The sequence below is a fragment of the Syngnathus typhle genome, linkage group LG6 (assembly GCF_033458585.1).
Source record: "Syngnathus typhle isolate RoL2023-S1 ecotype Sweden linkage group LG6, RoL_Styp_1.0, whole genome shotgun sequence".
NCBI lineage: Eukaryota > Metazoa > Chordata > Actinopteri > Syngnathiformes > Syngnathidae > Syngnathus > Syngnathus typhle.
Genome location: NC_083743.1, coordinates 6,052,780 through 6,079,430, shown reverse-complemented (window position 1 = coordinate 6,079,430; position 26,651 = coordinate 6,052,780). Strand labels below are relative to the sequence as shown.

Sequence of the window (26,651 nt, the reverse complement as noted above, 5' to 3'; positions counted from 1 at the left end):
TGTAAATAAAAAGAAAGAAACTCGTTCTAGTCTAATTAAATTTCATGTATGAATAAAAACGTGCATTTTGATAATTGAAAAGAAAACTACAACTCCCATGAGCACGTTCATACTCCGCTGTGACAGTCTTTAATCTGATTGGATACTTGTTGTCATACGTAATTTCATCGGACCAATAGCGGAAGACTCAACCAGGAAGTGAAACAGAGGAATCAACGTGAATGTCAGGTGAAAGCCAAGCAAGCCGGTTCATGCTTAAATCGCCATCAAACTTATGGTTTTATGTCTTAAAACCTTGACGCCGCGTATGCTTTAGTGGTTTAGAAGTCGTGATGTTAGTAAAATGTTTCGGACTGCCGCACAAACGTGTTATGTTGCTTCCGCCTCTCGTAGAGTTTTGCTAAAAACTCTGAGACATTTCTGCAAAAAGGCGCCGAGGAAGCTTCGAGTCGCTGAAGCAATTTCAGGCACTGGCTTGGAAGCAAACGTCCAAGTGCAGGTAGCGTTTAAGATCGTCCTGTGTGCGTGCGTGCGTGTTGTGTCTTTCTACATTTCTGGGAATGGGTGCATGATCACATCTTGCCCGGGCTTCCACACAAAATGTGACTGTCTGCAGTTCACCGTAATGTTGCATTGAGTTGTGGATCTACAAATAACACAAAGCAGTTTTCTGTCAGGGATGGGTTCGCTCCGTCAGATCGCAGAAGGCAAATCTATTCCTGGATGTCAACGACGGCAGCTGTCTGCAGTCGCTGCAGATCATCGGCAGTCCTGAGCAGAACCAGCCGTAAGGACTTTTGTATTGTCAACTGCCCAGAAGAAAACTAATCTTCTCCCCCCCCCCCCCCCCCCCCCCCCCCCCAATTAAAGGCTGCTCACATTTGGGAGCGCCGTTGAAGTTCGAGGCATCCTGAAGAAAAGTCTGCACCCCAAACAGCCCGTGGAGCTGCAAGCGGAGCACATCGACCTGGTTGGACAATGTAACCCTTTGGTGAGCACCCAAAAAGGAAAAAAGTAACCATGAGAAACCAGTTGTGTGTTTTCCAAATGAAAAGTTAGATATATTTCGGATATCAAAACTTCAAGAATAAGTTCTTGGTTTTGCATACTTCAATTTCTTTTCATCAAGATTGTCATTTGTCATTTATTTCTTTTGCATAAAAGTCATATCTTCAAGAACGAAATGACCTGGAATCTTTCAAACACAAGACTTTCTATCACAAAAATATACATATGACCTCAATCTGTGATTCTTTCTTTTCTTGTGGCTCCACTATTTCTTTGTTCCTTTTTTTTTTGTGTTATTATGCTTCACAACTCGTCATCCCTTGTTTTCATTCACAGGATTTCCCGTTTAAAATCAAAGAGCGCCACAAGCTTGAGTACATCCGCCAGTTCCCTCACCTCCGCGCCAGAACAAACGCCTTCGGCTCCCTGCTGAGGATACGCGGCGAGGCCACTTCGGCCGTTCACTCCTATTTCAAGGTGAGGTCAAGTCAGCGGAGAGTTTTGCAAAGTCAGACCCTGACCGATGCTTGCTCCGCTTTCCTGTTTACCAGGAAAATGGCTTTGTGCACATTCACACGCCGATCATCACCTCCAACGACTGCGAGGGGGCCGGCGAGCTCTTTCAGATCAAGGTGAGAGTGCGTTACGAGGCTTTTGCCGTATACTCTGGACATTTCATATTTGTTTCCCCACGATTGTTCAGATCTCAATTTTTTATCTCCCCCAATTTGGAGCAAATGATGACATGTTAATTAACTATACTTAAGACGACCACCACTAGGTGGCGCCCTAACTTAATGGTGCGGTCATCCATGTCACGAGAACATTTCACAACATAGCGAGAACGTTGTACTGTGGCCGTCTCCAAAGATGTTGTGCTTGTTCTGGTTGTCAACAGAGCGCTGTGCCTAATAAAGTTGCCGGCCAATGTGTTTCTCTGCAGCATTCCTGGCCGCAGAACAGCAAGGATGAGAATTTCTTCTCGGTTCCGGCCTACTTGACCGTGTCTGGGCAGCTCCATTTGGAGGTCATGGCAGGGTGAGATGTCGTTTTATTCTTCTTTTTTTTAGTACCTCCGTCCGTGGAATTGCTTTGCAGTTTTTGCCTCGAGGCAAAAGATGAGCTTCTGCACACACACACACACACACACACACACACAGAGCGCATCGTCAAGTGTGTCTCTCCGTGGTTTTGCCTTCAGGTCATTTTCCAGAGTCTACACGTTCGGGCCGACATTTCGCGCCGAGAACTCCCAGAGCCGACGCCATCTGGCGGAGTTTTACATGGTGGAGGCGGAGCTGGCCTTTACGCGCTCCCTCGAGGACCTCATGGAGGTGCGCCCGTCGTCGTACGATACTTGCAAAAAATAGCAATGTTGAAAGACAATAATATTATTGTAAGAAAAACAAAATTAAAGTCGATGTTTTCTCATAATTAATCTAATGACCACTCGCCGTGGCCGCCAGTGCATCCTTGATAATGCGCAATGATTTGTAACTAAGCAAGGTGGGGGGAAAAAAAAATTAACCTAACCGTCACTGAAAGTTGGCCCATTTGACATGGTCTGAATTTTATGCGCCTCAGGTCATAGAGGACATGTTCAAATGGACCACCGAGCACGTGTTGGAGCGCTGCGCTCAAGACGTGGATTTGTTCCATAAGCATGTGACACCGGGACACAGGGTGAGCGAGTCGCTTTGCTTCTCCAACTCCCGTCCTGCCCGGTAACCGGCTGGCCAATCGTCTCACTCGGCTTTCTTTCTGCATCTCCGGAATAGGATGCCGTGGAGGCCATGCTGAAGGAGAAATTCCACGTGTAAGTCATTTTGCAGCATCGGCACTTTTGAAGGCCTCTATAAATACAGTTGAGTTCATTTGATGGGATTTTGGCATGGGTCTTTTTTCTTTTTTTTTTTTTAATAAGTGCTCAAGGAAGTCCATCTAATGTACTTCCAGGATGACCTACAGTGAGGCAATAGAAATCCTTAAGCGAAGCTCGCAGACGTTCGCCTTCCCCACAAACGTGCGTATGATCTCCTAAACATCTCAGCCGCCCGAGCAGCACCTTGACCTGCGCTGGTTTCGCTTCTCAGTGGGGCTGCGACCTTCACACGGAGCACGAGAAGTATCTGGTGAAACACTGTGGCACGCGTCCACTCTTTGTCACCGATTATCCGTACCAGCTCAAGCCGTTCTACACCAGAGACAATCGGGACCATCCCCAGCACACGGTGGGTTCAAACCGGCCAGGACCAAAGGTCGAGCGAGACGATTTGTAATGTGGCGCTGTGGTGCGCAGGCGGCTGCTGTGGACCTTCTGGTGCCCGGCGTTGGGGAGCTGTGCGGGGGCTCGCTGAGAGAGGAGAGGCTGGACCTGCTGAGGGCTCGCCTGGAAGAGTAAGCGCACCTTCGCACCACTTTCATTTGGGTGGTAGATCAGTTTTTCCCCTCAAGCTTTTTTTTGAGCCAAGGAACACATCTCTAAATAAATTTTACATAAAGGGTTAAATTATTTTTTTCTTCTCAGGGTCGGATTAGAGGACACCTATGACTGGTAAAAAAAAAAAATACAAATATTTATTGCTTACATTCATAAAGGACATTTTGATGTAAATGGCCACATGATCCAATGAGAATACATTTATTTTCAGGTATTTGGATTTGAGGCGTTTTGGCTCCGTCCCTCATGGTGGCTTCGGAATGGGGTTCGAGCGATATCTGCAATGCATTCTGGGAGTAGACAACATCAAAGATGTGATTCCTTTCCCCAGATTTTCACATTCTTGTCTGCTGTAGTCTCATTTGAGTCTCCTTTCGAAATGAATATTATTAAATGAATAAATTTGTCATAAATTATGAAATCAATGATGAGTTTTCCGTGGAACTATACTGTACTAGTCGGTGTGAGGATTTCTACACCTTTTCCAGACTGCTGCCAACTGTGGTAAGACCCTCCATCCATTTCTTCCGCCCTAACCAAAGTAGAGTTAACGTTCTAATGCATGTAATTACTTAAAGGCGCCTCAGGGTGGTGCTGTTTCTTCATCCAATCCAACTGTGGGACGTTTGACTACGAGACTTTTTAAAGCATGTTACTCACACTGCTTATTTGTTGACTTCCGCTAAGTATTTTATTTTCGTTGTTTGTTGTAAAACATGTAAAGAATTTCAACTACCGTTTGAAATAATATTGTAGCTTCCCGGTGCCTGCCCATCCCTCAGCAAGCCGGCCGTGGGCGTGGTTGTCGAGTTACAAAACAAGCGTCCGCAACTGCCCCGTGACGCTGGCCCGCATCAGTCGAGTTTCTCCGCGGAGGAGCAGCCCAGGTTCGTCCGATAACATCTGCCCCACCAGGAGCGCCAGACGCCCCCTCTCCGTCTTTCTTCCCTCCCCTGGTTCTAATTATCCCGCCTCGGCTCGGATGGGGGAGAAGTGCACGCCGACCGGGGGCGTCCTACGTGTGTAGCCGCCTGTTGGGAACGGACGGACGGGGCTTGTTGTCGGCGAGATGAGCGGCGGGGAAGTCATCCTCCAAGGCTGGCTGAGGAAGTCGCCGCCGGAGAGGAAACTGCGGAGATACGTGAGTGCTTCTTTCGAATTGTAGCCGGTACTTGGTTAGGCACACCTGCACAGTATGCCGTATTAAAAAGTGTCCTATACAGTTTCATAAATTGACACATGAACATAAAGGTGGTTGGAGTAGTGCAAATAGCACCGTAATCTGCTGAATTTATGAGTATAGTAAAAATAATGGTTAGCCTATGTTGATGCATCATTGCTTGTCAATCACCACTATGCCATGGCAGGTGTGCCACAGGAAATGATCAAATTTCACCTAATTGGTCCCCGAAAGATTTAACTATTGCAAATATTTTATCTTCATATATCTACGCAAGCAACGTGACAGACAAAATGAGATGCTACTACAACTACTACTACTACTACTACTACTACTACTACTAGTAGTAGTGGTATTTATGTTAGGAACACCAGTAAGTCACAATCAATGTGTCACAGGAAATTACCCAATATTGTATCTTTGCTAATATGGCTGTCACTTATGCATGGTGACAGACACAACAATGAAATGTTTTTCAGTTTTCCTTTAGATGCAAGCCTAATGAAGTACATAATTAACCCATTTATCCCCTTTTGCAATATTTTGATTTAGTGGTGTGTCATGAAAATTTTCCAATAACAAAACCTCTATCTTGTTTGGGTGTCATTCTGTGATTCAGCCATTTAGTGTTTTGACCCGTCTGACTGTATTTCAAGTGGTAGCAGGTGCATCCCCCAAAACATCTGGTCCACTTTACACATCCCCGCAGGAATACCGAGACGCACAATCAGTAGCTTTTTTGTTTTAGTGCTATAAACATGCCAATTTCACACAGACGGCCACCCAGATTGGAGTGGCGGGGGGAGGGACGGTCATATGACGTATACACGCCTGCAGCTGTCTACGCTCCCCACGAAATGCCTCTCGCACTCACGCCGGCATCATCCAATCACTATGAGGTCACGTCTGATGCGAGTCATTTCCATCTTGTCCGTGTCATCGCAACGGTCGGGGCTCTCTCCTTGAGTGGCCCGATAAAGCTCCCGTAAGCCGGCCGGGTGTCGGGGCGGGGTCACCCGTCAAGCACGGGGCAGCCGCCACTCACATAATAGGATTTATGAAAGCATGAGCCAATCTATAAATACAGCTGTCGTTTGTTTATGTGCGGTGTTGCATTACTACCGGGCCGCTTTGACTTTACTGTGATGTCATCCCCGCGTGTGCGTGTGTATCATCATCTGGGAAAAGCATCGGAGAATGTCTTCTTCCACCATTGTCTTCGACGTGTTTACACAGAGACCACCGCGGAGCAGCTGCTGCCGCGATTGTACTTAGGAAGAAGCTCTTCTGTCTAAACAAGAGCGAGGCGAGTGAGAATAAAATCACATCTCCACTCCCATCCACAGCTAATAAGACAGTGGTCCTCAACACGTGGGTCGGGCACAAAAGTGGGTCGTGGACCATTGCGGGTGGGTAGGTCTCAGGTAGTTGAGGTGTCCTCGGTTTACAACAATGCTGACGTATCGAGGTTAGTGATAGGACACGATTAACTAGTTTGGTTCTTCGTGTACAAATACTCCATGACTGCCATATTTAATTTGTTCTATATTTCTGGCCTGGTGTTTTTGCCACCTCTGCAGGGCGGGCGCTAGGCGTCCATGTCATGAGATGTTCACAACAAGCAAACATGTGGACTCAATCATCCAAGCGTTTGGAATTCCTTCCTCTTAAAGTCAAGTGTGGGGAACAATCGGGACTATTTTACACGGCGCTATTGCTGTCAGCTGACCGAGGTGACTTTTGGGTCGTGGCGCGGGCCTCATCGTTGTCTCCGCTAATCAACAAGCTATTTGGTCTGTCTGGAAATGCTTGTGGAAATTGGAAAGAATGCGCCAAGTGTGATCTTTTATACGGTAGGTTAGTGTACCAAAAATAGATAAGAACGCATTTTTGGTGGGTAACAATGAAGAGAAAAAACAGGGAGGTTTTTGAAAAACGATGCCACGCCGCAGCTGCCATTTACACCGATTGGTTTTAGAGTAAAACCCCATCGAAAATCAAGCAGAGATTCAAAGTTGGGCAAACATTCTAGCGAGAATTGTCAGTTAACAAATGTCAGTTAGGTGCGAGAGCGCTAATTGCAGTATCGTCTTTCCTCAACAGTTTTTGTTCGTTATGGACACAGGATATCAAACAAATCATCTCCGCCTGGTGATTTGAGTGGGACTTGTGGAATATTTTTGTTGTTTGTTTATGGAAAAAAACTAATTTGATACCACACATAACAAAAAGAGTTGACAAGCAATTTATTTGTTGCCTTGGCTTAGGCGAGTCTTTTTGCGCCACGCTGTCTCGGATAGCGCCGGAGGCCTTTCGTGGCATCGGAACGAGTGTTGTCTCTTTTTCCCAACAATGGACGAGGTGTCCCGAGTAACCCCCCCCAGCACCCATCCAGCCGTCCGTCCCACCCAACCGTGAAATCCTCCCTAATCCGGACACCGCCACAGTGTGTTAATCAGTTGCTTCTTGTTGAAATGTTGACTTCTGGGTTTTGTTTGGCGCAAGGGTTCCAAATCGAGGAGACAACGTTTTCCTCAAGGACTAAAATCCTGATCGCGTAAACGTGGGCTACACTTGTTAAACATTTAGCATGAAGTGCTAATTTAACGCATAACAGTTACCCAAAACATACAAATGAAGCATAAACAAACAAGAGTCTGTTGTACACGGCAAATAATAGTCATCATTATTTACTTGTTTGTGTTGCCCTGCCAGTTTACAATGTGTGTGTAACTTCCCGGATCCTTAATTCGAGACCCGTTGGTTTTTGAGGCTTTGTCTCGTGAGAGGTGACGGAGGAGGTAAAAACAAGTCAGGCATGCAAATGTATGCAAAGTCAACCGTTGGTTTGGGGGCGGGGCCGAGGGAGGTCGATGTCTTTACGTGGGAGCGAGGCTCTCCGGGATGTTTCCTAATTGTTTACCAATGGGATTAACGCTCGGCGGCGGTGACTCACTAGTTCCACAGCACGCAAACGCTCGATGAGTCTGCAAACTTTGCTGCCTCCCCCTTGCTAAAATATTGTTGTTATCGGAGCAGCTCAGGTTTCCTCATCAAGGTGCATGCATGTCATGTTGGGGAAACAAAAGTATGCACCGACCCCTAAAATCATCCAATTTGATATATATTCTTTTTGTCCTTGAATGTCTCACTACTTTTGTCCGAGTAGTTTCAACCACATACCAAGAAAACGATAAGAACAGGCGCAGCAAGCTTCTTCTCTCTGGTGACCTCAAGTTTTCGCAAGCTTCTTCTCTCTGGTGACCTCAAGCTTTCGTTATCACTCGTTGCTAGGCAGAGCTCAGAGCATTCATGTGTAAATACATTTTTTTGTGATGACCAGTCAGGAGATGATAAAAAAAAACAACGTAGAAATTGCCATGCCTAGGTGTTCTATTTACCTCTATTTTTTTTTTTTCCATTTACTTGACGTAGTTAGTCAGTTAGTCAGCCAGGAGCTGCTGTGTACACTGTAAATATGAGTGTGAATCAAATTCACGTCAGTCTGCGAATACCACATGAATCATTCCAGTGACATACTGTAAACACTCGAAATCCTGTTCCCACGTCAAGATGAAAAAAAAAAAAAAAAACGCCTTCCCACCTGTCCGTTGCTCAAACGTGTCTGTTCACATACGCAAAAGAGTTGCTACATTCCAGAGTGATGCTATCGGGAAAACGATAGCGCTCCTGCCCTCGTGCGAGGAAAGAAGGCGCAGAGCTGTTTGCCACTCATGTCGCGCTGCCAGCGAGGATGCTGTTTTGCACATCGGGGGGGGGGGGGGCTGCTCTGGGAAGTCCTTGCCCTCAGAGGTCAGGCGGGAGCGCCTCGTCGTTTCCTGCTTTGACATTTGCCTTGTTCCATTTTTATTGGCAGGCAGTTAGATTCTGATGAAGTGGAAGGGTTTCATATTTGGATTTTGAAATGTGGCTTGCTTGGGATGTTTTTTTTTTTTTTTAATTATTATTTATTTATTTATTTATTCACTCATTAGATTAATTCTATTTAGTTAAGCAAACGAATCCAATAATCAGCCCCTGTTGTGGCGGCTGTTAGCTAGCGCTAGCTAGTTTTGGGTGCTTACGAAACGGCAGATGTTCCCTCAGACTGCAAAGGGATATTTTGCCATTTCTTTCTTCTCTTGCCCTCTGGCAAAGAACACTCACAGGAGTTCACGTTTATCCAAGCAGCATCTCAACATGCGTTTCAATTAATAACAAGACAAAAAAAGCTCCTATTTGAAACTCTTGTAAAGACCAGCCAGTCTAACTACGTCAGCGGTTCAATGGAATGACAGTCATATGATAACGGATGCTGCAGCCAGTAGCACGACAGAACCGCTAGATGACGTCTATGTGGACTCGCTCAGATTTGTACGGCAAAGCCGCAAAAACTCAAGACCCAGTTTTGTCTGCAGAGCCGCAGGCCACGCTTGACTTGTTAAAAAATGCAATTTCACTGCTCATAACCAACACACTTGAGTCTTTAAAAGTTGTTTTTAAGAGCTGCCATGAAAATGCCGCCTTTATCTTACAAGTCCACACTTAGAGGAGCAAAACCACAGAGGAATTTCTGAAGGTAGCAACAGGCTACATCAAAAGGAAGATGTTTTTGAAGGCTAGAGGCTAGCTTAGTTTATCTTAGCTAGGTTAGCTAAGTTGCTTGCGGTAAAGCTCCCTATTGATTTTGACTAATTAAGCCACTATAGATGAATGCATGACATGATTGTGATGAACATCCAACGTCTGTCCGGGCTTGTTAGCGCTCGGCCCGTGCTCTTTGTTTTGTTTGTGATACCTGCTCGGACGGACGGCACTGGAGAACAACCAGAGACGCCCAGCATCCGTTTGCGCCGTCTGCTTAACGTCTCTTACGACACCAGCTTGTGTAAACTGTGCAACTTCTCTGCTCGTGTTTGGTTTGAGCTCGCTGGCTGTTGTGTAAACTGATGAGTAAGTTCAAGCCATTAGGGACCAGCGGGATGACACAGTGTTTGTTGCTCATGACTGGTTTAAATTCTGAATATTTGAGCACACATCATGAAATTGACACACAATTTGATTCTATGTGCCACATAAAATGTGTGTGTGTGTGGGGGGTTCCGCTCTTTGATGCCACAAAACATGTTGAAGTGATACATCTCGATTAAAATGTTAAGGAGGCTTTAAGTTTAGCTCGGGTCGTTAGTGGGAGTTATGAAGGATCTTTGTTGGATGCGTACATTTTTGTCCTACTTAGTGGTTATTTAAGAAGTCCAAGCTAATTACCGATCGCTATCCTATAACTGCTTGACGCATCAAATCTCATGACAGCCGTTTATTTATGATTAGTTTTTTAGATGTATTTGAAATTGATATGTTTTGGGGTCATGGTTTGTTGTGTATTTCTGTTTGAAACCTTGTTTTTATTTTTTTAAATAGATGTTTGTAAACATTGTAGGGCAAGGTGTTCCCTATTTGCAGCAGAGGTCATGCAAGTCCCCACTTAACATTAGCCACGCCCACTAATGACATCAGAGGTGCTTGTGTGCTGAACAATTATGCGGAATGTATCTGTTCTAGTAGCGTGCGTGTGTGTGTGCGTGCGTGTGTGTGTGAATGTGTGTGCGCCGCTAGTGTGGCAAACTGTTTCAACAAATGAGCTGATACGCGTCAGTCATCGTGTTTTCAAACGTGCATGAGCAAACATCCAAACCAAACACGTTGTACAATAGGAGGACACGGGGGTTGGGGGGGCTCATAACCTGGAGAGAGCACACACACACGCACACAACACACACACACAGCTGCACAAACACGAGAACCCGTCGGTGCACTCCATCTAGTTTATTTCCAGCCGATGTATTACCACGTCAGGTTTTGGATTTGGGCCGAATGCTGGCTCGCAACCCCCCCCACCCCCGAGGGGGGAAAAGAGTCTAGTTTGACTGGAGTGCTAAAACTCCAAGATATTGTTTTGGAAATGCTAGCAGACCACAGCTTGTCACACTTGTACAATCTGGCAGCGTCCCCGAACCAAAAGTGCGTGTGTGGGCTGCATCATCCATCACAGCTTCACTCCTCTACAAGAACAACGCGTGTGACATTTTGTTTCGCCAGCCTTCTGCTCCGCGCAAGAAAAAAAAAAACACAAAACGGCACCAACAACCGCTTCGGCGCATTATTGTTTTTAAAAAGGAAAGCACAAAAGGCTGCCTTGTTTGTTGGTCTGGACGACGCAGATAGCAACAATCGCCCTCGTCATCAGCGGCGGTCACACGCAATGCAGCCCGCATTCCAAGGACAGAGAGAAGATTCTCTTAACTCTTACCGGGTTCTTGCCTCCCTCAAGGAGGACCAAAGCAGTGACTTTTTTTTTTTTTATGTAGTGCAAAGGCTGGCGCTACTTGCCATGCGTCACATAAATTACTGTGCGTTGAAACGGGGTCACAGTCGTCGTAAATCTTCTCAATCAGGCGCTGAAGTGCAGTCGGGTCAAATGTCAGAACCTAATTGTGCCGATTTGTTCCTGGTCAAGGCTTTGCGCTATGCAATTTTGTTTTTGACATGTTCTTGAAAAGTTGGTTTTCTTGAACTTTACTGAATCTAAAGAATGAGTTCAGCTGGAAAAAAAGTTGTTACATTTTTTAAGTAGATATAATCTACTGGATGATTCTTTTTCAACTTGATGGGGGAAAAAAATGGAGGAAGTTCAGCACAGCATTGAGTGCAGCTAGTTAGCGATTCAGCTACTCATTGTTGGAATGTTCTGGGATTCATTTCTTCATGCCAGGGTAGAAATTCTATCGATTTCTGAGGGAATCTGAGCTCAATTTGGAAGTTAGTTGAAGTCAAAGGTCGGATATGGTCCAATTTCAACCTGGTCTCATTTTCATAGGCATCATTTCCAAGTTAAAAAGCAAACTCCAAAAAAAACGGTTGTTTTTCATTTATAAGCAAAGCAGTACTTTGCATTTCAAACAGTTACTTGTTTTCGTTAAGAGGCGGCGCTCTACGTATTGACTTTTAAAAACATTTGTTGCTTTTGTTGAGCCGCATATTACCGTTTTAAGTTTCAAGATTACTCATTTCAAGATTCAAGTTGACTTCCCCTTTAAGTATTTTTGTCACTTCTGCACGGATATGTGCTAAGATGGCTAAGATAACTGACAATAAAGATAAAAAAAAGTACCACCAAGCTTATAATAATAATATTAATAATAATAATGTGTGCAATGATGATGATACGGATGTGAAAGATAGATTTTTTTTTTTTTTGGCAAGCTGCCGTTGTCTGTTTCCCGGAAACTTGTGTCCTCCGCATGGTGCGTCTATTATTTCAGCAAAGTATTTGCGGCCATTGTTTATCTTCCCACAATACACGTCTGCTAAAAATAGACAAACGCCCGCTTATCGACAAACAGTCGCTATTTTGGACAGTCGGAGGTGGGTGTCTTGGTTTATCAGCCTCTATTTGTTTGACGCCGAAATGCAGCCCGGTTGGTAACCAGGCCAGAGTGTCTTCGCCGAGCTGTGTCGCCTGAAGGCGGTGGGAGGATCAGACGGGCTCCGGGCTGGGGGGGTGAAAGGGGGGGTTGCGTGTGGGAGAGACGGGGGAGGTTAGCCTAGTTGTGAAGCTGCGGGCCTCACTTCCCACAGTTCCAGTGATCAATGGGCTCAGACGGGCCGGGTCGTTGGGTTGGCTTGGCTGAGCTCATTCTATTGTGTGTGCCATTCTTTCATGAGTGACTTTTTATTGGGGAATTGTTTTCCGACGGGAGAGCGCATGAGAAAGTAGGACAACAGTAATAGAACAAATAGTCTGTGATTTGTTTCAGAGAACCGCTCAACTGACTTTGATTAGAATCCTGGCCAGAATGTAATACATGGTCTAAACGCACTGAACTGGTTTCGGACCCTGGATTAATGGCTCTGTATGAAAATGAGGTTTGGTGTGATGATTCTTTTGCTCCTGAGTCAGATTGAGGAATCTGGATGTGAGCCATCTGAATTTGACTGGTAGCTTTGGTACGATGGAGCTCTGCACTTTGTCAGTCGTGTCTGTTTTGAACCGGTTTCCCATGGTGATCTCCCGATTGTATATTGACTTTGATAAGGCTGGAGATGTCTCCAAGTTAATACGAAGGAGGAACGGAGCCAGGTCGCGCTGGCCTCTTGCAAGCGGGCACTGCTCCAGAACCTAATTCAAAGACAGACCATTTGAAAGGAGATCTGGCCCGAGCTGCAGCCATTTTACTTCTACTGTACTTGTCGAAGAGAAAGCTCCGCCCCCTATGAAGACTGAAACGAATTTGTCGGCTTGTCAGAAAAATTGGCAAGTTCACATTCACTTTCTTAGGAAACAAGTTTTTATCGGAAACCCACGTCCGCCGCTTTCGCGAGTTCTCCTAAACATCTCCCCTTGTCGAGTAACGCCGGAGCGCCCGTCGTCACTGTCACGTTGACGCTTATCTTTGTTCGCTCTTCTGCTTTCCGGCCCGACGGGTGCATCCATGCGTGCGGCAACGATATTAAGGTTACCCCCTCGAGGTTTCAAAGTTGAGCGCAAAGTACACTCAAACTAGCTAAAAAAAGCCTAACTGGACATTATATTACGTACACTTTACTTTTTGAGTGACATGATGGAAGGATGGGTGGGGGGGGGGGTGGGTGGGGGGGCTTGCTGGAGTCAGCAGGAAAGCCCTCATGAACTGTGGTCAACAGGAAGCTCAACATCTCCATGACAGTCAAGTGTCTTTATTTGGCCTCAAAGCAGGATAGTCTTTATTTCTCCCGAGGAACATCTGTGACAAGACTTGTCACTGGGTTCTGCATTGTGTCAATTTGGGGGCAAAAGTGGGGGGCCCTTGCAGGATCCTGTGTGTCAGCAGACACGGCCTGGTGGAAGTGCATCGCTGGCGGATGTCCAAAAACCTCCATAGCCCCCCCCCCCCTCATCGCTCTTCCTGGTTCTTCCTCTTGCAAGCCGCTATTTGTAACCAAGGGCATTATGTATAGAATAAGTTCCTTGTTTCTTCCAAGCTTAAGACCAACATTTTTAAAATTATTATATAGTTTATTTTAATTGCTATTTTTTTTAAACCAATTGGCTGATAAATAGATGATCAATTAGCTCGTTCTTCCAATTGACATTGGCCTAAAAAAATAATTCCTAGTCCCTAGTCCTCTATATTCTTAAAATATACATACAATAATGCAGAGTGGTAATATTTTGATTAAAATAAAATTACACTTTTTAATGAGTTGCGCATAACGAATTGATGGGATTTCCATTTATTTTACTGGGGAAAGATGATTGAAGCTAGGAATATTTTAAAATACATGCTGACTCACGGAGCAATATTCAACTCGCTGTCTCATTCTTTGGACTGCAGTGCCATCGCAGCATTGAAAGCAACACTTGACTGGAAATAAACACGCAGCGTGTGTGTCGTGTGCCTGCTGTGGTCGTCGGGGGGTGGGGGGGGTTCACAACTGTCACGGCGGTGGAGCACTGCCTGCTGTTTTTGAGCTGTGGAAGGGATATCAGCTCAGGAAATACGTTGGGCTTGTGGGCGTAAACACCTGCCACACACAAAAACCACACGCGTGCTCCTTTTTTTTTTTTTTTAATAGTGTTGACAGCAAAAGTGTTTGACAGCACAAACAAAGTCCAGCTGCTGACTGTCTTGTGCTCACAAGTGAATGTGTGGCCATTCTTTTCAATGCAAAATTTGTTCCAAGTAGTATCTTATGTAGTAGTGCTGCGTCACAAAGTGTTATCTCCACCCGCCAGGCATGGAAGAAGCGCTGGTTCATTCTGCGCAGCGGGCGCATGAGCGGTGACCCCGACGTGCTGGAGTACTACAAGAACGACCACTCCAAGAAGCCCATCCGGGTCATCGACCTGCACTGCTGCGAGCAGGTGGACGCCGGCCTGACCTTCAAGAGGAAGGAGTTCCAGGACAGCTTCGTCTTCGACATCAAGACCTCGGACCGCACCTTCTACCTGGTGGCCGAGACCGAGGAGGAGATGAGCAAGTGGGTGCGTGCCATTTGCCAGCTGTGCGGCTTCAACCAGTCCGACGACAACAACCACGGTAACGGGCCTTTTGCTTCTCCTTCCACTGCCTTGTAGCGGTTTTATTATTTATTTATTTATTTGTTTGTTTATTTATTAGTTGATTTATACATTTGTTTATTTATTTATACATGTCTTTATACATTTATTTATACATTTATCTATTTATACAATTATACATGTATTTATTTTTTACATGACATTGAAATACTTCTATCTGGTACTTTGCATTTTAACACGCACATACGCGCAACTGAGCAATCAAGCGCCACACGCAACAGTTTGGCGCCTCGCTCAACGGTTAACTGGTTTTATGAGAAGGGGTGGATGTAAAATGAACTTGGTTGCTTTTACCTTTGTTTTAGTTGTGCACTTTGAATAGAAGTAAAATTCGATGTCAAAACAAGTTAACATAGCTAGTTTGAAGCAAAAATTAGCTGGTCATTCGAAAGATCTTGACGGATTTTAATTTTAGTTTGCACTCCAGCGCTAATCAGAAATTTACCCCCTTAAGCAAAAAATCTGAAAAGTGCAACTTTTTTGTTGCTCTTGACGTCTTCTAAATGTTAATGATGTATCTTTGATATTCATCTTAATGGGCCTACTGTTTAGGCAGTTTCTCTTTGACGAGTGGAAAACCACACAAACGCATTTGTGGAAGAAGCTAAATGTCATGGCAGGTTGCGTTGTTGTGTAATTTGGGAGATTAACAGTGTTCCGTCATTGCACATGCTTCAATGAGTTAACTTGAGGGGGGGCTTTTATTAGTTTAGAATTTGACTCTCAAAAGGCAAAGATTTAAAATACCAAAAGTCAATTAACGTGGAATTTGATCATGCTAGTAATTGCTTTAGTAATGTTTATTAACTAAAACAGATTAGTTTGCTTCCTAAACAGGACAAGCAAACAGATAGTTTTGGCAGATTTTTTTTTTTTTTCGCAGCTGCAGCCGAAACACCAAACAGACAGGGGAAGTCCCTCTGTGAGAAACAACAAACTGGCACAGGACCACCAAAAAAAAGAAGTCAAGTCAGTTCATTCAAGACGAGCAGATGTTTCTTCACTGTTGTTGTTGTTGTTGTCGTGCACAATGTTGTGTCATGATGAGACGATGAAGGAGGCTTTTTTTGGGGAGGTCGGCCACGCTCGTCGGTGCTCGCTGTGTGGGATGGCGAGGAAGAGTTGACTCAGTGAAGGCATGACAAGTCATTGTTACGTAACTGGCTTTGTTCTTTAAATGCAGACTTGACTTACTGGCAAGCATCACGATGAGGTTTCATTTCTTTTCGATTTATATTTAGACGCATGTGCTGAACTCCTATTTGGTTTTGAACCACTCTTGAGGAAATTTTAGTTCTGTTGTTTGTTTCTGTGAAAGATGACGTGACTTTCAAGAAGCGCTGCGGTTTGCGGTTGAATTGTTGAGCACCAACTTTTAATAAGAAAAATAACAAGCAAGTTGGGTGGAGCTGCGCAGTCAGATTCATATCAAGATGGTCTGTGCTCCACTTGGGGCCATCTTATCAGTTATGGATCCCTCAGTGCTTGGACTCCAGCCATGAGTTTTATTTTGAAACATTTATGATCCTGATATGCTTCCAAGTCTGTGAAGTTTCACCAAAGCAAGGTCCTGAGAGTAATTAATGCACATCGTCATCAAATGTCAGTCAAATGGATTTTGGATTGGGGTTCCTCAAGGAAATGTGTTAGGCCCACTAGTTTTCTCAATTTGTTCAAATACTTTTGTGAAACCAAAACATGATTTTGTACAGCAACGGATCAAAAAATGACAGACACTCAGATGTGGCGATCCTCAGGGAAATGTTCTCAGTCCACTATAGTTTTCTCCACTGGGAATTCTCCTCACACGTTTGTCCATGTAAGGAGAAGCAGCTCACTGTTTATGAATGCATCCTCCCCCAAGTAGCAAATGTTGCCATTGATTTTTGAGCCGCTGGGAGGTCTGATGTGTGTGTGGCCACCGAGGATGAATCAACATTGCTGCCACTGCCGCACTTTGAAATGAGGCTGCAGATGCTGCGCCGTGCACGGCCATCACCAAATGCTACTCGGACGTGTTGCCCTCGTGTTATCAGACAGCGAGTGGCTGCAAAGTGTTTCTCAGGGAAAGCACCTCCAGCACGTCCCCACTCACTCATCTAATGAATGCCGCATCGTCTCGTCAATCCCCGTCTTTGTTCTGCGCGCCTTCACTCGTCTGAACATTTGACCTTTTTTTTTCTTCTTTTTAACGGAACAGGCTGTTCCGTTGTTTTAGATGAGCTCCTCTTGATTTAATCTGCTCCGTGTACAAAAATAGACGGTGATTTTTCAACTTAGGCTGTTTTACAATTTTTAGATGATGATAAATGGATGGAAAGAAAGTTTAACTTGAAGGACCTTTCACCAAAGCGACGATTATTTCCTTGACCCGGGCCTCACCCAAATATAAAGTATCATGGGAATGCCTAAAGTTGTTTTTGTGCAATCCTGCTCATAAACAAATGCCAGTGAGAACGTAACCCAATTTGGTATTAACTTGGCAGCGGCAGCCGGGAGGTCAAAAATAGCCGGAATTTATCAGTTCCGACTTGTGTCAAACGTGAGCGTCTTCCCACTAAGGAGGATTGCGCAACACGCTTGGACATTTGGCCTTGCAGAGGAAGCTCCTGCTGCACCTGTTGAAATGTTGAGCGGCTGTTGTTTTTTATTCTCCTCCCATCTCCTTTAGTTAAAATGTAACTGCCGTTTGTTTACATCTGAACCTCCAAATAGTTTACTGTGCCCCTTTGTCGTTGTCCGCGAAAGAGGCAACACAAGTCCGACCTGTGTCAAGTCGCGATAAAGTCGCCAGGGCTGCTAAGCTTGGTCACGCCGTAGCAAAAACGCAACAAGGTCAAGGAATCACGTCAAACTCCGCCGGAGTTACATGTGTGACATGGTTCACATCAGAACCCCATGACCTCACATCAGCAAATTAAAGTGCTGCTCTGACTGATCTGAGACGTGTGTAGGCGTGTGCTAACCTTGACGTCCCTCCTCCAATTGGCTGCCACTCGGCCACTGAAGTTAATTTGCGAAACTGACAGTGGCCTTTTTTTTTTTCTCCCCCCGCTTCCAAGTGCAACCGCTTGTGAAACCATTAAGGAAATTGCTCCCCCACTCCTTTTTGTTTGAATTGCAAACCCGGGCAGTTGCAAAGCATACTGATCCTTATCTAGTTACCTTTTGTATGACATGCAATTATTGTTTTTAGAAAAATGTAATGTATCAAAATGTCTTCCACACAATTTCATGTTGGGACATTTATTTCTGTTTCATAATTTGTGCTAAAAATAAATAGGCCAGTGCATCTTTATACAACCGTTGGACTAATTAGCTGATGACCAAGTCTGCAACGTGTGCGTGCGTTTGTGCGCCTGCGCGTGTACTTGGATCATTATCTACCTTTGACTGCCTCCTCAAGCGTGATTGCAATTTGTGCAACATTGAGAAAATTCAAAGCCTCCCCAAATGCTTTTATTCACATCGCTGTAGCTAGCGTTTTTTCCCCTTCCTCTTCTATTTATACATCTCCTTTCAAATGGGATTATTTCACATCTTCCTCCAGTTCTGGAAGGAAATGAGCATCTCTGCGACAAAGTCCTCGGTTGTCCTCGGTGAACCATCTGGCTTCTAATTGTGGCCTCCCGAGATCCAGCAACGACGCTGGATTAGATTACGTGCAAAGAGCAGATGAGCCAGTTAGCTGGTATACTGTATTACGGCACATAATTGGGCAAATTAGCTTGTGAACTTGGGCACTCGCAGACCCACAATGTCCGACATGTGTTGTTTTCCCCCACCCAAGTCTCTCCCTTTTTTTTTTGGTTTGAGAAGAAAAATCTCATGGCAATATAGGTACAGCAATAAATGATCCTTTTTATTATTATTACTTTCATTATTATTCATAATTATTTACCCTGAATGCCCTCGTGGGCCATTCTAACATTATGTACAACTCCACCAATTTGTAAAAATCGATGCATAATTTTTGTTGTTGTAAAAAGTATAAGGTGTAAAATCATGCCGCATGCATTGAATGGGGGGAAACAGCGACATCTAGTGGATGAATTTAAATATATTTCATCGTTTTCAGTTGGTTTCCATGTTTTTTTTAAGCTGATTTGTGGCACAAAGACATAAAAGCAAAACAACGAAGATTTTTGCATTTGTTTTGAGTCTCGACCGTCTTCTACTTGTTGAGCTTTTTTTCTCAAAGGGAGTCGATGGAATGGGTTCTCAGCCTCGGCATCCATCATCAAACCCATTAGCGTCAAGCATGAAGCAAAAAACGGGAATTAGACCAGAGATGGGTTTCATCTCTCTCTCACTCTCCTCCATGCACGCTCATCACTGAATCAGGCAGCCAGGCAGGGCAGGGCGCCCATGAGGGAGGGAGGGGTGGGGACTGTGATCAATATATCTCCCCATGTTAGTGCGCCTCCCACTCACGACGTTGCATGAAAGCTTTTTACAAAAGCTTTTTGCGGGCAGAGGAGAAGAGTAGAATCACTCACAACAATGGCGTAATTGAGGATCACTGCGCTGATGGGGGGCGGTTGCTGTGTGTGTGTGGCTGTGGGTGGGTGGTTGGTTGGGGGGGGGCTTCCCTGCATGCGTGATGGCTGCTGTCCACCAGCCCCCTCGACATCCCACTGCAGAGGTTTTCCGCCCTCAGGGTATCACTTTTTGGTCTGACTGGAATAACCCCCCTTCCACTTTGTGCCCCCCCCCCCACACACACACACACACACACGGCATGTATAGCATGTGTGTGTGTGTGCCATCGTGACTCATCTGGAACGTTGTAAAAGAGTAGCTTGACCTCTGAGATGTCTTTGGGAAGGGAGGCTACTGTACAAGAAAAGCAAAGCAGAGTAGCGCCTCTTTGATATGTCTGACTCACAGAGCAGCTTTGTGCAGTATGCCCTTGCGTGTTATTTTTGTAGATGACAAAGAAATACCGGGCTTGTTTTTTTCCAACCCAAGCAGAAATGAAGAAGTCAAACTGCACGCGGCACCTCGAGTGGATGGATCAGCTTGCCACCCGCCCCGCTTTCTCCTGCTCTTCCTCGTTCTCCACTCGCTTGGCCTCCCGCCCGGGTCTGTTCGCAGCCTCCCCCAGCACGCTCTGATATAGCGATCTCGCTTGTCACACGGCAGGGGAGAAACCAGCAACCTTGTTGCCTACGCAGGATCGAAGCGGGCCTCAGATCATGCGCCACCACCATCACCCAACAAAAAAAGAAAAAAAATCAGGGTGTTACTGTGTTGTTGCCTCCCTTGGGGCGCATCCCTCTTAGTTATTGATCAGAGCGCAGACTGTTGCGCACCAAGGTCAAGCAGAGCCTCCAATAAAACATAACACACTCCAACATCTGCGTGACGTGACACATAAATGTCACGCATCAGGCCGGCGGTCGACGAGCAAGCCGTGCCTCTTGCTAGCTGCTTTTATCTTTCACTCCAGAACGATGGATGGAAATGGTAATTGTGCTATGCTAGCATGTGCGCTAGCGTAATTGATTGCATAGCGGGTGGGTGCGTTACCTTCACGCCCTTCTCATTTCATTATTCTCATTGATTCTTAGTCTTATTCTTACAACTGTTGTACTGACTCAGAATAGTTTTGTACAGTATAAATAAATATATTGTAATGAGCAGCACAAGTATAAAAAAAATGAAATGAGTGTATGTCTAAATAAATCAACATGTTAATCTATAATATTATCAAAAATCTAAACAAAAATAGATTTCTCAATTTACACAATAATATGCTCATATTCAGGGCCGTCACAAACAAATCGACTATCCTGTCGATTATTCCAACAATTACGAATCAACTGTCCGTATTAATGGATGCGGGCATTGCAAATATGGTTTTAAAAGGATCAATTATAGTTTGGAAGGAAAAAAGATTTCTGCCGACCGATATTTGTGATATGTCCTAAATCATCCCATAGTTAAGCCAGTATGATGGATTCAAATCCAAATATTGTGCCCAGGCCACCTTCAATGTCCCAATCAATAACGTGTCCTGTGTCCTCTCAGCAGATGTCCGCCTGCAGCATATGCCGCGTTCCGTCGGGGCAGATGTCTCCACCTCGGCGGCGGCCCCCCTGAGCGCCGTCACCGGCGGCGGCGGCAAGTTGTCGGCGCCCGTCCACTCCAGCCAGCCCATCCTGTTCACCTTTGACGTGCCCGTGCGCCACTCGCACCTCAACGCCCTGTCCAACAGCGCGCCGCAGGATTACCTCCTCCTGCACCAGTGCATGAGCAGGAAGACGGAGAGCGCGCGGTAAGGGTCACACTTCCTGTTTTCCGGGTCAACGTACAGGCTCACCGCCCTTCCTCTGCTGCTGGAAACATCCGAGGATACAGCTTGTTTACAACTCATTGTGATCAATTCGGTAAAATAATCAAGTGGACCAGCCTCCACATTAGCGCTAGCATCAGCGCTAATGTTACTTGTTTATTTATTTCTTTTTAAGACGTGACATTTAATGCTTATTAAATTAACAGTAAATATTTTTAAGTCCTATTTGTTTGTCCACAGTGGCAAACCGGCCTAGACACAACCGTGTTAGCATCAGTGCTAATATTGTTCATTTCAAGTTTATTTATTAAAAACATGACAATTAACATTTGACTAAATTAACACAAAAACAGTGAAAGCAACTGTTCCTTACTCTGCTTTAACTAGTAGACACAAATGCATCTTTTTCCCTTCGTCTTTACCATCACGATGTGCCTCAGCTTCCAGAACCTGAAAGTGTTTGTTAATAGCAACAAGAACAACAACAAGCCGCTGAGCAGCGGATGATCAATGAGGGCAAGGCTGTAATCCATCACTTTGCTATACGTTTGCGCCCACCCCCGTCTCCCTCCAACCAACGCCAAAGGCACAACAACCACCTCCTCTGCGTAAATCTGCTGAGTCGGTCGAAATATAAAAGCTCGCCATCCATTTCATCAGCTTTGCACACAAAAGAAACCTTTCCTCAGTGACTCATATGTTCCCATCACTCGCTAGCTGTATGATTTCATCGGTATCAAATCCTCCTCCCCCTCCCCCTGCCATGTCAGACTGCAAAGCGTTTCGTCGATGCTAATCGTCTTTCAATGACAGATGACCTACGTGGAAATCGTTAACGGCTTGATTGAAGGTGACCCCAAGTCGGAATTAGCCGCTCATCAAACTGAGGTCAAACAGGCCTCTGCTCAAGGGCAAACAGAGGCGGATGTGTACAGTGTTCATATATTTATTTATTTATTTATTTATTTATTTATTTATTTATTTATTTATTTATTTATTTATTTATTTATTTATTTATTTATTTATTTATTTATTTATTTATTTATTAAGCCTTATTAAGCATCTCAATAATAAGCTTGTAAAACACAGCCATAAATAAGTCATCACATTTCTACTGCTGCCTGTAATTTTTATGGCAGCTTTGTGGCTCCCTCTGCTGGACGCGGGTGCAACTACAAGATTTTAAAGAGGCTTTAAAGTTTTGACTTGACCTAATTTGCCATTCATCATCGATGTTTCTGTTTTGCTGTGGCAGGAGCGCCAGCTTCTCGCAGGCCACCAGAGGCAACGTGTTCCTGGGCAGCGACTCTGCCGTCCAGAAACTGTCCCACGGCTTCTCGCACTGCCTCAACGGGATGGGCGCTCAGCTGCACGGCTTCTACAGCCTCCCCAAGCCCGGCAAGCAGCAGCAGCTGCCGGCGGCGCCCGACGACTCCCTTCAGGAGGCCTGCTACGTGCTGCCCCGGGGCTACGAGGCCCACGGTGGCCCGTCCGAGCTGGACCTGGAGAACGAGGAGGTGTACTCCTTCCAGACGCCCTGCAACACCTTGGCCACCGAACGCCCCACCGACAACTACGACCTCCCGACGCCGCCCGGATCCTTCTACCAAATACCGCGAACGTTTGATAAGAACCACAACTCGCTGACGCCCTCCAGCTCCGAGTCGTCGTGCGCGCCCCCGCCCAGGCCGCCCAAGCCCGGCTCGGACGGGCAGTGGGGGAGTCCGCACTCGCTCGGAAGCCAGAACGGCGACGCTTCGGCCGCCGTGTCGGTCATCCCCAGAAGGAATACGCTGCCCGCTGTGGAGAACATCAGACTGCACAGAGGTAGCTAGTGTGGCGCTTCACATCAACAACTGCCTAAACAAATGACAATTCAACTTTTTAACCTTACAATTCGTGCTATTTCAAAAACAATTGCCCAAAATGGTTAGCTTTGGTAAAAAGATCAAATATAAAAAGAACCAATAGGGGGAGATTCACTGCACTTTGTTGTTCTCAGGCTCTTCGTTTGAAACGAGCAGCCATCAGCGTCCCATCCATTTCAACAACACGGGCCAGTCGGTGGAGTCGGTTAACGACGGCTTTAGCTCCTACCTGGTAAGATTCTTACAAAAAAAAAAGAAATCGGAGTATTTCCTGCAGCAGTGGCTGTTTCTCATATTCAACCTGTAACCCGCTCCAGAGGACCAGAACCCCCCTGACCCGCTCGGACAGCGGCAACTCGGACGACAACTACGTGCCGATGAATCCCGGCTCGTCACCACTAAGCGCCGCCCGGGCCGACAGTCCCAAGAACGTGTACATCCCCATGAGCCCCGGGCCGCACCACTTTGACTTCCCGGGCTTCTCAGCCACGCTGCCCGCCCGCAAGGGCAGCGCCGCTTCGCTGTGCCACCGGCCCGGCCGCCTCAGCGACGTCACGCCGCCGCCCATCAATCGCAACCTCAAGCCCAACAGGAAGTGTGAGTGGCGGCAAGCTCAACAAAGAGCCTTTTCTGAATCTACAAGAGTAACCGCCATGATTTTCGAAACCATGATAGCAATTTCCCGGCGAGGATTTTTAAACGGTCGAAGATCGTCTTTTTCCGCCGGCCGTGCAGGCCAGCTGGAAATTGTACACTGAAATGGTGCTGACGGCGCGGCGCGCCTTTTGTTTTCCACAGCCAAGCCGACACCTCTGGACCTGAAGAACAACAGCTTCATTGACGAGCTGCCGTTTAAGAGCCCGGTCACCATGTCCTGGACACGGCCCATGTGAGTCTCATTTAAGTGTGGCAAACACACGCGAATATTACGCAAGGGAATATTTTCATGGAATGGCTTCATTGGATTTGACCACAGGCCCGCCATGAACTCCATGTCCTCGCAGCGATGTCGCCCCATCTCCACGCAAAGCATCACCAGCACCGACTCTGCGGACAGCGAAGAGAACTACGTGGCTATGGTGAGTGCCTCCAGGGGGCGGGATTAGACCAGGATAGGACGATGACATAACTCGCGTCATCAAATTTGCTCGTTGACAATTTTCCGACTCATGACTAAAAATATATAATGTATGTTATGACTGAGCAAGATATGATTTCTGTCATGATGTAATGATTGTCCCCCCCCCCAACAGCAAAACCCAGCATCTACCTCGCCGGCTGTGAGCTGCACCAGCAGTCCGGCCCTTCGCAAGAGCGGCAATGTAGACTATCTGGCGCTCGACTTCCAGCCTGGCTCGCCTTGCGCACACAGAAAGGTAAACTCTTCTTCTACCGGATGGAGAACTCCATTTTTTTTTCTTCTACTAAATCATCATTGCCTTAGCTTGTGCTTCTGTGTGTATGTTTTATATGCCATTAAAAGATAAAACTCAAAAGAGAGCAAATATAAAGCAGATAGCCAAATGATCTAACCCTATTTATTTAATCATTCATTCATTCATTCTCGTCACTCTTGTGTTTTTGTCGCTCGGCAGCCGTCGACGTCGTCGGTGACGTCTGACGAGAAGGTGGACTACGTGCTGGTGGACAAGGAGAAGACTCAGGCGCTGCAGAACACCATGCAGGAGTGGACCGATGTGCGCCAGTCTGTTGAGCCCGCCAAGGGGGTCAAATCTTGACACTGAGTACATGTGACCAGTAGAGGGCGCACTTTGACTGTTTGGACCTCAAAGAAGCCATAACTTAGCGTGCCTGTCCTCTCACTACTTCAATGGACCAAATATCAGTCCCATTTGGGGATCTTTCACAGCTGCCCCTGCTAGAATCAACAGAATCAATAGATAATAGATAAATAGGCAAGTTTACACTTTTCACACTCTTTATGAAATGAGCCCGTTTTGAGGGGATGGTCCTGTCTCATGCAAATGAACGCCCGCCGTCCAAAAGTGGAGGATCTTGGCACCGCCCAGCCGTCATGGGAAGTTGTAGAGACGCCACTAGTTATGTACACAAAATTCTAAAAAAACACTTTGCCATTATGTGGCTCATTTAATTTCGACTTCCACAAGGAGGAATGATTCTTGTAGACTGAAAAAACAATCCAACATCTTGGATTGTGACTTGGAGCCCAAACAGTGTTGCGTGACTGATTAAAACACTCTAGTTCTGAAATCTTCGGGGTTCCTCGGTGAACGATTTTGTGGGTGACCTCAGTTTGCTTTTGAGGCTCGAACCGATTGACGAAGCGAGTCGCATCTCACTTGCTGCACGTGCACTGACCTTACCGAGATGGCCGCTGCCTCGCCATACAATTTAGCCATGTTGACAAAATGCACTCATGGAAGGAAGAGAACGGCCATCCACTCTGAGTCATCGCGTCAGTCCCTTGGTTTGACTTGCCTTATTCGTATAGTATTGATTTGCCTTTGATTGGTCTTTTTGCCGCCTTCAGGGACAAGTCCTAGTGTTTGATTCTCACTGGAGGCCACTTTGCGAGCTCTTCACTTGCCTGTTCATTATTTTTCTACCATTTTTACTATTTTTTACATTTTTGAATATGGTTTTTTTTTTTTTTATCCCCCGAGCAAGCATATTGTATGAAGTAGTTTTAATTTCTCAATGAGAAGACGAAAAATTTACACGATGTGATTGTAGTCATCATTTTATGAAAATTAGGTGATATTTTTATTTACAAGAGAATTAGTTTTTCCCATTCCATTTGATTGTTCTTTGTTTTTAACGATGAAAAAACAGGCAAGAGAGCAATTCGCATGTGCACAGCAAGCATAAGTGAGAAAAAATCAGAGTGAAGGAAAACGAAATGGCCGCTGATGTATTTTATAGTCCAGCAGAAAAGGCGTGCGTGTGTGTCGTCTTAGACTGTGATCGTGCTAGTGTGTGACATGATGATGACGGCGGGGTGGACCACGTACGTACTGTACTTGTAGACATGATGATTGATGTTGGATCTTATTCTTTCATTTTTAACCACTGGTATTGCTACTACTGTAAAAGCGTTCGCGTGTGTGTATGTGTGTGTTAATTTATTAATTTATTGTATGCCTACCCAAAGTCGAAAGGCATCTCTTTCTGCAATTGCCTGTCGCATTATTAGGTACACCTGTGCCATCAAAAAAGAGTTCTGATGCAAAACGTGGTGGGAAATGTATTGCAGTTCCACCGCAAATAATAAGCACATTGCTAGGTGATCGATCCCACTACTAACCGGTGCAGGTGTACCTAATGAAGTGTCAGGCGAGTGCGCATGTCCCGATGGTGTGAAGCAATACGAGAAGAAGCCAAGTGTGGTGCAGCTCATGGAAACTTTTCTTATTCCTGATGTATTATGGTCAACTGTGGATGTAGAATAAATCGACGAGTCAACATTTTGGTGCAATACTTTTTTCCAACGCTCACTCACAGATGCACAATTTACAGATGAGAACGTTCATAAAATAAAATAATGCTCGCTTAGTCATCAGAATTATTGCACACTACTCACATATGGTTGGTAATATTCGAATTTGTGATTAAATCTTCGGATGAGCATAAAATACACTTGAGCCTTTGTACGTGAATTTATTTGAACCTCGATTGCGCATGTGCAGCTATTTTTGCATAACTTGCTGTTTTTTCAGATTGAAAATTGAGAAGTTCGCTTGTTCGTGCAGCAGGTG

General features: G+C 45.5%; 2 protein-coding genes across 3 annotated transcripts; both read left to right on the top strand.

Annotated features, from left to right (window-relative positions):
* Positions 1-186: 186 nt before the first annotated feature.
* Positions 187-3,873, top strand: LOC133155941 (probable asparagine--tRNA ligase, mitochondrial). Its single transcript, XM_061281616.1, is given in 14 exon segments — positions 187-228; positions 667-787; positions 871-991; positions 1,345-1,485; positions 1,560-1,640; positions 1,952-2,046; positions 2,210-2,342; positions 2,593-2,691; positions 2,787-2,824; positions 2,965-3,042; positions 3,044-3,239; positions 3,308-3,405; positions 3,536-3,562; positions 3,660-3,873. Coding segments are annotated over 14 exon segments (1,380 nt in total). The 5' UTR covers positions 187-221; the 3' UTR covers positions 3,805-3,873.
* A 137-nt stretch (positions 3,874-4,010) lies between these two features.
* LOC133155940 (GRB2-associated-binding protein 2-like) lies at positions 4,011-26,360 on the top strand. 2 transcript variants are annotated; one of them, XM_061281615.1, is made up of 10 exons: positions 4,011-4,589; positions 14,404-14,707; positions 20,785-21,028; positions 22,302-22,873; positions 23,049-23,146; positions 23,232-23,511; positions 23,713-23,803; positions 23,891-23,993; positions 24,168-24,290; positions 24,510-26,360. In XM_061281615.1, the coding sequence occupies exons 1-10, from the start codon at positions 4,518-4,520 to the stop codon at positions 24,651-24,653; spliced, it is 2,031 nt and encodes a 676-aa protein (XP_061137599.1). In that variant the 5' UTR covers positions 4,011-4,517; the 3' UTR covers positions 24,654-26,360. The 2 variants fall into 2 exon arrangements, with proteins under 2 accessions (XP_061137599.1, XP_061137598.1); XM_061281614.1 differs by having other exon boundaries at positions 20,782-21,028.
* The last annotated feature ends 291 nt before the right edge of the window (positions 26,361-26,651 follow it).

What these genes read in the sequence shown, in the direction of transcription:
- LOC133155940 (XM_061281614.1), top strand. Translation starts at nt 4,518, where the DNA reads ATGAGCGGCGGGGAAGTCATCCTCCAAGGCTGGCTGAGGAAGTCGCCG. An exon ending in CCTCAAGCCCAACAGGAAGT is followed by an intron (nt 23,512 to 23,712) that starts GTGAGTGGCGGC and finishes TGTTTTCCACAG; the next exon opens with CCAAGCCGACACCTCTGGAC. An exon ending in ATGTCCTGGACACGGCCCAT is followed by an intron (nt 23,804 to 23,890) that starts GTGAGTCTCATT and finishes ATTTGACCACAG; the next exon opens with GCCCGCCATGAACTCCATGT.